The sequence below is a fragment of the Trematomus bernacchii genome, unplaced genomic scaffold (genome assembly GCF_902827165.1).
Source record: "Trematomus bernacchii unplaced genomic scaffold, fTreBer1.1, whole genome shotgun sequence".
Lineage (NCBI taxonomy): Eukaryota > Metazoa > Chordata > Actinopteri > Perciformes > Nototheniidae > Trematomus > Trematomus bernacchii.
Window position 1 is genome coordinate 1030756 of NW_022987714.1, and position 9026 is coordinate 1039781.

The following is a 9026-nucleotide window of genomic DNA, read 5'->3' on the forward strand; positions in this document are numbered from 1 at the left end:
AAAAATTACTTGAACATCTAATTTGATTATTGTCGATTATTTTTCTATCAATGGACTAATTGATAAGTGACACAACTGTTGCAACTCTAAAACATAAACACATCTACTGAGGGCTAGGACCATGGATGTCTGATAAGGACTTGTAGGATGTGGCTAGGACGTGTGCTGGTTTGACCCACGGTTTTAACCCTAGATTCAGTTGAGTAATTTGACAGAATAAGAATAGAACATAGTATTTATTTACACACATTTATAACAAAATATCATATAAAACATTTGTAATATTTGTGTTTTTTTTAGCTGTCCATAAAGTTGAATTCTCTTTTAACAGAATAATTTACACGGCCCAACTCTGAGTCTGTAATATGGAAGTTTATGGAGTTGAATGCTGTGGAGCAGAGTTTTTTTGTAAAGTTCGAGAAGGGCTTCCAGTGGGGCTTCAAACAGGTTGAGGTCGGACTTACAGTAGTGAGTAGAAGTGAACAAATATTACATTGCATAGCAAAACAAGATCTCATAGAATAGCCTAAATGTGTATAATATGGTTAAAGAGATAGTAAATATACAGTATTTTGGGGGTAGTTTAAGACAAACCTTTTTTTTACGTATTTGATCTAGTCTGACAACAATATAATGCTGTCTTGGCTGAATGGTTGAGTCTCTATCGGATCAAATAACATATTCATGCTCCCATTAGCCTCCAGGAATCGAGCAAATCCAAGTAAACTAAGAGGGCCTATTTTTCAAACTTCCTCTGATTGGAGGTCCACAGTCTTAAAATGCTTTGCCAAAGAGGATATACACTAACATCCAAAATAAATAGGCAAGAAAACTAGGCAGTAAAACAAAGTCAAATTTGAAAACAGACAAAAAGCAATCATGGCTAGTTCAGAGATTTCATTGCGATGACAGACAGCCTTTGTTCCCTGATCAGTGAGGATACTGACGTAAATAGAGGTTCCTCAACACATCCTCACTGAACTGGTAGGTTAGCTTCTTCTTTACTTTCTTAATCTCTCCAGATTTACCATAGTTCCTCAGAGCTCGAGCCATTTTTTGATAGGTCATTTTTTTGCGATTTCCTTTCTGAGTACCCCAGTGGCTGGCCAGGACTTCTTTGTGTTTTGTGGAGAACTGAAAGATGCCCTTGTCCTGGTCCACCCACCAGATACTGTCACTCATGTCACCTTTTCTTAGCAGGTCCAGGAGGAACTGGTACAAGCGGATTTTCTTCTTGTTGCCTGTGTTGGAAAATATAAAAGTTGTTTACACACTTTTGTCCGGCATTCATCAGGTTCCCCAGGTTTTATGTGTATGTGTGATTTCAGGACATTAGTCATGTCATAAGCCTTGGAAATACTCACTAGTGTCCCTCCTGAAGGAGTGTTTGTGCTCTTCTCGTTCATCCTCTCCTTCTGATACTTCGAACGGAGGGCTGACTCCTCTCTGTTCCTCTTCTGAGTAGTAACGTCCAGGAGAGGCAGATGCCTGGTACTGGTAGCACATGGATGGGGTGTAATATGGGATCTTTGGGAGAAATGTAAAGCATGTCATAGTTTGAAGTTTACACAGAGGAGTGATAGAGCTGCACATTTATTTTGTTTTGCAATCGCCCAACGTCTGACATTTTACCCCATTGTACTAAAAGAGGAAGTAAGTCTGCCAAAATAGAATTCAATGCTCTGTAAGACCATGTGATGTAGACGACATTTAAGCGAAAATATTCCAGACTGTCCAAATCATGCACTGTATTTGGAAAGATAAAAGTGCTTTTATGTATTATCTAAATCCATGTCGATTTCTTCAAGAGTTTTTCCTAAAATATATGTTGTTATTATGGTTGCAGCAATAGATTCAGTCCAAAGAACCCTCTCTGATTTACCTAGTAATTTATTCTGGAGCATATTCCACACTTTTATGTAAAGTATCAGCAAAAATGTTACGAAAGGAGTGTTTTTTTTGTCTGTGAAACAAAAATTCCCTGGTTTCAGCTTTTATTTGTGCATGCTTTGAATGAGTCAACTTGGGCTTTTTGAAAAATAATCCTAGACATTTTCCAAATTGTTCTGACATGTTATGGACTGAATGAATAATCAGTGGCTTCATTTGAACACTTGACAGACATATTGCTACCTCAGTGCAAAAATTAATGCTACTGTTTATAATAAGATTACATTGAATACATTCTTTAACTTACTGAACCTCTTCTTATCATTTCAAAAGTCACATATGTAAAGATTTAGTCTTTTCACAGTAGTTTCCTCTCATTTCTACACATGAACTCACCTGTGGTGACACAGAGAGAGGAACGAGTGGCGGGTCCAGGTGAAGGGGCAGCGACTCGCTGCTGAAGCGGTACGGCTGCACCAGCTGCTGAGGAGACACGGACTGAAGCTCTATGAGGTGATTCACCGGAGAATTCTCAAAGTCTGCCGGGTGGACACGCTCCGTGTGGAAAGTCCATCTGTGGTCTGAAAAGTGACTGAAGGTAAGGCACTCAGTAGTGTGATGATTTTTGCTACTGTTGAAACCAATCGTCTCACCTTCATATATCTCCCCCACATTAGTGAGGTAGGGGTACAGCTCTGTAGGGGGGCGATAACTCTCTGGTTCATTTGGAATGATTCCCTCTGACACCTTTTATTGGAGAAAAAGTTGATTTTGTTTGAGTCTCTTTGTACTGGCAAAATTAAGAAAAAATATTTCAATTAGCTGATGCACTAGAATTTACATGGCTTGATCGTTATTAATCTCAACACAAAGACAAGAACATTAATAGAATAAAGAAGCCGAACAGAGGTCCCCAAGGGAAATATATAAGTCCACATGAGGGCAAGTACTGCTAGGAGATAATTTCACAGCAACAATTATAATTTTCACAGCAAAAATAAATATACGTCCGCATTAAACACAAACAAAACTCACAAACAAAGCCTTCATGTTAATCAATCAACTAAATTCAATGCCACACTTTGGTCACTTGAATTACTTGATTACTAGCCATGTTAACCCAAAAACAGTAGAACAAATGGAAACATATCCTACATTTCACAAACTATGATCAAAGACAAGCCAATTAACAATGAAGCAGCAGCACTTACAGATGATATGACATATCCCTCCATCATGTAAACAAGACAGCATGAGAGTCTTGGTTCTTAAAGTTTGTAATGAACGTTAACTTTTTCCTATTGCTTCACCGAAACACGCGACGTCGATGGCTTCACCAGACAAAAGGGAACTGAAAGTGAGAAACAAGCTGGACCCTACACAGTCTGCGTTCATATCAACCAATTGTCGAATTCATATGATCAGATAGTTCCTGATGGCCGAATGTCATCTAGCCAATCATACGTACATACATTTCCTGCATTATAAAAGAGGTATTTGTGCAAGGGCTCACAATGATTCCTCTTTTTTGAGAGTAGATTATAGGCGGTTACAGTTGATCTTCAATTATTTAAACACTTTGTTATTGCAGAGAAATGGTTATAGCAGCAGGTATTGTGTAGTTTAAGCATTATGTTTTCACTTAACTGTACAAAAAAACTATAGGCATATATAAACTATCCAAAAATGATTGTGCAAACAGTCACGCTGTTAAAATAGACGTTTCTTGTTATCACACATACTCAATGGTGTGCCCTGTATGCCTCAACTTCCCCCTTTGTCAGGATGCAGTGATGTGACCTTAGAAAAACCTTAACACATTTAAATTGTTATTTAATTTAACACAAATCAGGCTTTCTTACACTTGCGGTACAGGAAAATATGATTTGCTTTTTTTCTTAATATTAATCACAACTAATCCCCTGCCAAGTTTACTCATGTAGCACATGAGAGCTACTGCACATAGGAGCTGAAACCAAAAATAAAGTTTGGATTCGAGCTTGTTCCTCTTTTTAGTTTGGCATTATGGTTTAAATTGAGGAAGTATTGACCATGAGAATGAAACCAGTGAAACATGACTGAAATGTCCGGAGCCACTGTGTCCTTTCTTTGTGTTGTAATATTCCTGTTAGATGTTAGACATTATGATCTTAAAAGTAATACTTTATGATTGTATTTAATAGATACTAGACGACTACTTTTTAAGGCTTTACAAAGAAATGATACTTTATGTCAAATCAAACAATGATAACAAATGATATTCTATTATTTGATATGTTTTGCCTTGTTGGGATGGAAAGCTACCAGAGGAAATCTGCTGGATGTGATGAAACTGTTTCCTGTTTACCAGACAGAGGACAATGAGGCCCAGTGTTTGGTTTCATTTGGACTGTCTTCAAATGTTTCATAACTGAACATTTTAGACAACAGCAGCCGAGTTGATACAACATGAAGCTTGAGCTGAGGGTGGGTACTTCCTGTAGTGACTGTGTCAAACTTCAGCCATCCTCTCAGATCATGCTCCACTGTAAGTGCAGCTCTGGGGCTTTTTGTGCTTTCAAACATTTGCTCTGGCTCCATCTACTGGGAGGAAATATTGGACTGACCAGTATCTAGGCTAGACTGAGTTCAGAGGCAGAGAGGAGACAACCAAAATAGCTCATCGAGGCCCATATTTATTTATCCCCCGCATCGGAATGTGGCTTATTTCGTCATCAGTTGACACATTTGAGGAATGATGGCTTCGGGGATTCATCGGAATTTCAGATTTCCATGTATTGCTGAAATTGCTCCCCACCTCAACTAGTATAGTGACAGCAGCAGCAGCAGCAGCAGCCAGGAGCGGAGCCCTGCTGTCCCGTGGATCTATCACGGTACCGAGGCGAGATACGTATGGAACATGGCTGCTATGAGGACTTTAACCGTGGCAGGTCTCTTTTTGGCATTTTGCGCGTTGGGACTGATAGCAGTGGCGATCAGCACGGACAACTGGTACGAGACTGATGCGAGGAGGCACCGGGAGCGCTGCAAGAATTACTCAAACAAAAGAAACGACCCCGGCTACATTTACATCTCCAACAACAATCTTCCACTTCGCATGTTGCCAAAAGAGAGAAATGTGGAGTGGAGGAGCGGCGAGACGCTGCTGCGGGCTAAGCGGCACTTCTTGCCTCCTGCCCCGGCCATGGAGTCCCTCTGCAGTCGGCAGTTCAACTCCACCATCACCGGGCTGTGGAGAAAGTGCCACCGAGGGGGATTTGACTTGGAGATAGAGGATTTTATCTTTAAAGGTTTGGCTTCTAATGGGCATATTTTCTGCTGAACTGTGTTTGTTCTGCACATCTGTGTTGTTGTGTGCGAGGCGCTGTCAGTGAACACTTTGTGCACGAATGCGCTATCCAAGGTGCTGATGCTGCGCACAGACCCTCGAGGCCTACGCAGTATTACAGTACAGGTTGACGTGCCGTGTTGTTTCCAGCACGAAATGGGCAAGCTATGGTAACAGAACCCGAGAGATGAGTACAATAAGCTACTCCACAATGCTGTGTGGGTGGATGGGTGGGTGGTGGTAGAAGGGGGTTGTGTGTGTTTTTCTTTTTTTTTAGGGAAGGGGGTGGCAGCAGAGAGCCTTGTGATATCCTCTTCATCTGATCTCAGTGCTTATGTGACATCCTCTTTGTGTTGTTTACATCCACAGGATTGGTTCCACGCTGCACACGAATAAAATACTACTACTCATCTTCAACGCTGCCCAAAAACCTGCCAATCAATCTGACTAAGACAATAAGGCAGGATGAGTGGCACGCGCTCCGTGAGTTGCTCATTATGCGTTTTTTCCTAATCTGATGAATACATGTAGACACTTGGCACCAACAAACACTGTCGCTTCTCTTTGCAGATCTCCAGAGGATGACTGCCAGTTTCATAGGCATGGCCATATCCATCATCCTGTTCGGCTGGGTCATAGGCGTGCTGGGCTGCTGCAAGGAGCATGATCTGATGCAGTATGTGGCCGGACTCCTCTTCCTCATGGGAGGTAAGGTATGAAGAGAGAGCACTACCCTGCATCACCACAGAGGGGCAGTAAAGTCTTTGTGAAAGAGAGGGTGATGCATCAGAGGAATTAAAATGGGTTGTCTGACTTTGTATTCCTTCTCCTCTCTGGCAGGGACATGCTGCATTATCTCCCTTTGCACATGTGTGGCTGGCATCAACTTTGAACTGTCCCGCTATCCTCGCTACATGTTTGGAATACCAGAGGACATCAGTCACGGTTATGGCTGGTCCATGTTTTGTGCCTGGGGCGGACTGGGCCTGACGCTGCTGGCTGGCTTCCTGTGCACGCTCGCTCCTTCCCTCTACCCTCCACACACCCAAGTGGTGCACAAGCCCAGGCCAGAGAACGGATGTGTGTGACAGGCCGACGCACATCTAACAGACACCTGTCTCATCCTGAAGCCGTGACGAGCCCTGCTCCACAGACAGTTACACACAGGGACTCAGAGCAGGAAAGCCTTCGCACAGCTTGGCACAGAGAAAGCACAGGACTCTCGCTCACATGAAAATAAAAAGAGGAGACATTTGGCTGAAGACGATTTCAGTTCCTCTGGTGCTTTCCCCCTGTCCTCTCTTTACGAATGAACTGTTCAGTGTTAATTGCTTGCTCTTCAAGAGGATAATAGTTATACAAAATGTCCTCCTGTAAAGTCTGCCAGTGGGAGAAGAAAAAAAGAGAAAAATAAACACTGGCAGACAATCAATAGCACAACTTTGAAATCTGTATCAAAATATGGATGTGTAACGTCACATTTGAAAGGGCAACTGTGTATCATTATGTACCCATTTAAAACAATTATACATGTACTTTTTGAATTGTATGCAGATGCATTTGTGTTTATTCAAGGAAAATATGAACATTAAGACCAAACTGTGTTTGAGGAAAATGTGTTGTTGTTCTTGAGGTCTTACTCCCATCAAAATATTTTTGAAAAATAAAACAGCCTTGCAAAACAATTCTTTCTTGCTGTGTAACACTGAACAGACGCCATATAAACGTATTTGAGGTCATCTTTTCTCTTGCATTATGACATGAGTCCACTGGTATGTCAGCAGAGAGGCTTGCTAATGGAGTCAAAGCATCAACAGCAGCTGTTTCTGTTAGTGTTACAAGGAGTCTATTTTGTATAACCACTTCTGAACACTTCAATGTGCAAATGTAAGCAACCCAAACTTACAAAACCTCCAAACTTAGTAACTCCTTTTTACTATTGCGTTGCTAATATCCCATTTTGTTATCTTTACAGATTTATAATGTTCCGCTGGAGCCTAGAAGGACATCCCTGTCGTTGGATTAAACCATAGTGGCCACTGGACATTGTTTTTGTAAGTATTATACATTATTTGATATGTTTTAAAAGTAAGAATGTAATTTGGAATAACATATACATCTTAAACCTATACTGAAGAAGAGGTCCTTTTGCAGTGTTACATTGCTGCATTGCTCTGAACTCTGTCTGGTAACAGTGACACAGAACACCTGCACCTCCTGGATGTGCTCACTGTATTAAAAAGTCATTTAAGGCCCTCTTACTTATACACAAAGTCCTGGCTATTTAAAGAGTGCATTCAATGTCATGAGCTCAGTCATATGTCACAGTTCACTCTGCACAGTGACTACTGCTGGCAGAAACATGTCGTGGAAATAATTACCCTGAACTGTGTTTTTTTAAATGCCCAGTGCTTCAAAAGTGAGCATGAGTGCATGTCTGAGTACATATGGCTGACTGAGCAGTGCTGGAAAGCAAGTGCATTTACACCAAGTGTTTTACTTAACTACCATTTTGAGGTACTTTGTACTTCTAGTCCACTACATTTTGGAGGTTCAATTTGACCTTTAACCCTACTACATTCAACTGATAGTATAAGTTACAAGTTACTTCACTTCAATACCAAATATATATATAATAATATTGTATACAAATCATAAATTATATTATAATATCATATAATGTATTGTCACCAAAAGTATTTAAAGTTATGATAAGCTCCACCTGTATCGGCTGCAACATTAATGTGATGAACATTATTTTAAGATGGGTATTTCTTCATAAATCACACTTTTACCTTTGGTAAAAGGGGGTCTACTTTATCCAGATTTGAATTGAAGCAGTTTAAAATGACTGATCTTAACTCAAGATCCACTCCTAAACCATTTCTAAAGCTTTTAACCACATTTCATGGTCTTCAGAGAATGTTTTTTGCCCAGTGGGAGTTTTTGAAAGCTCCGGGAAAAAAAGCTTAGTAACCAGGTTGATGAGGACCATGAGATAAGGTCAAAATCCTCCTGAACAAGCCAGAAAGTTAACCTTAAAGGGAAATGTATCTGCCATCTATGTGGATGTCCAAACAGGGCTAATGGTAAATACAGCCAATTGAAGCATTATAATTCTTAGTGTGTGTAATATTGAATAAAGAGTTCTCTTACGGGTACCAGAAAGCATTGCCTGAAGGCTCGGCTAATCCTCTTGCCTCAGCCTCAGCCTGTCTCTGACTTCTTCAGCCATACAGTCTGGCGCAAACAAATATGGCTGAGAATCTGAGCCAATGTGAATGCTGTCAAATGTATCTCTGTCCACAACATTGTCATTGTCTGGGGTGTTCTTTTTGCAAAATGAGCTAGTTTTCAACACGATGAAGTTTTGTTTTTGATTGCCATCGAGATCCCAGGCTCTGGTTACTCAGAGGCGGAGACTAAACTCTACCTAACAACAAATGTATCATTGTCAGGTCAAATGATGCTGCTGGATGCAGGAAGAACAACAGATTTTGCAGCAAAAAACTCATCTTTCTTGATCAATTTAGCACACACTGAGGGGCTGATTGCTTCAAATGTATACATTTACCCTCAAATCTGATTAGATATCAGATTAAAGGTGGAAACAATTTCCTTTTAATTTAGAATTATGTTGTCAAAATCATTCTATTGTCATTCAAGTGTGAGGTTTTTTTTCAACAAGGACTCCTGCATACTGTAAAAAATATAGTGGCAGATGTAGCTGACAGATGGTTACACTATTAGTAGTATTATCCGGTAGTATTCATTGCAGGGATAATAATGGTGGGACTAGTAGCAGCTC

At 40.5% G+C, this 9026-nt stretch overlaps 2 protein-coding genes across 3 annotated transcripts; one reads left to right on the forward strand and one right to left on the reverse strand.

The window, feature by feature from the left end:
- Positions 1 to 217: 217 nt before the first annotated feature.
- On the reverse strand, positions 218 to 3302 carry spi1a (Spi-1 proto-oncogene a). Its single transcript, XM_034142071.1, has 5 exons — positions 3102 to 3302; positions 2544 to 2637; positions 2287 to 2471; positions 1365 to 1527; positions 218 to 1241 (listed from the first exon to the last, which is right to left on the reverse strand). The coding sequence occupies exons 1-5, from the start codon at positions 3126 to 3128 to the stop codon at positions 931 to 933; spliced, it is 780 nt and encodes a 259-aa protein (XP_033997962.1). The 5' UTR covers positions 3129 to 3302; the 3' UTR covers positions 218 to 930.
- Positions 3303 to 4307: 1005 nt separating this feature from the next.
- Positions 4308 to 6903, forward strand: si:ch211-87j1.4 (transmembrane protein 178B). 2 transcript variants are annotated; one of them, XM_034142070.1, is made up of 4 exons: positions 4308 to 5180; positions 5588 to 5701; positions 5789 to 5931; positions 6059 to 6216. In XM_034142070.1, exons 1-4 carry the CDS (start codon positions 4790 to 4792, stop codon positions 6206 to 6208), a joined length of 798 nt encoding a protein of 265 aa, XP_033997961.1. In that variant the 5' UTR covers positions 4308 to 4789; the 3' UTR covers positions 6209 to 6216. The 2 variants fall into 2 exon arrangements, with proteins under 2 accessions (XP_033997961.1, XP_033997960.1); XM_034142069.1 differs by having other exon boundaries at positions 4790 to 5180; positions 5789 to 5926; positions 6059 to 6903.
- Positions 6904 to 9026: the final 2123 nt, after the last annotated feature.

Excerpts from the sequence above, each read along its gene's own strand:
- spi1a (XM_034142071.1), bottom strand. The coding sequence starts at position 3,128 with ATGATGGAGGGATATGTCATATCATCT. Across the intron at positions 2,638-3,101 it reads AGGGATATGTCATATCATCT|GTGTCAGAGGGAATCATTCC; the intron begins GTAAGTGCTGCT and ends CTCCAATAAAAG. Across the intron at positions 2,472-2,543 it reads TGTGGGGGAGATATATGAAG|ACCACAGATGGACTTTCCAC; the intron begins GTGAGACGATTG and ends GTCACTTTTCAG.
- si:ch211-87j1.4 (XM_034142069.1), top strand. The coding sequence starts at position 4,790 with ATGGCTGCTATGAGGACTTTAACCGTGGCAGGTCTCTTTTTGGCATTT. Across the intron at positions 5,181-5,587 it reads AGAGGATTTTATCTTTAAAG|GATTGGTTCCACGCTGCACA; the intron begins GTTTGGCTTCTA and ends TTACATCCACAG. Across the intron at positions 5,927-6,058 it reads ACTCCTCTTCCTCATGGGAG|GGACATGCTGCATTATCTCC; the intron begins GTAAGGTATGAA and ends CCTCTCTGGCAG.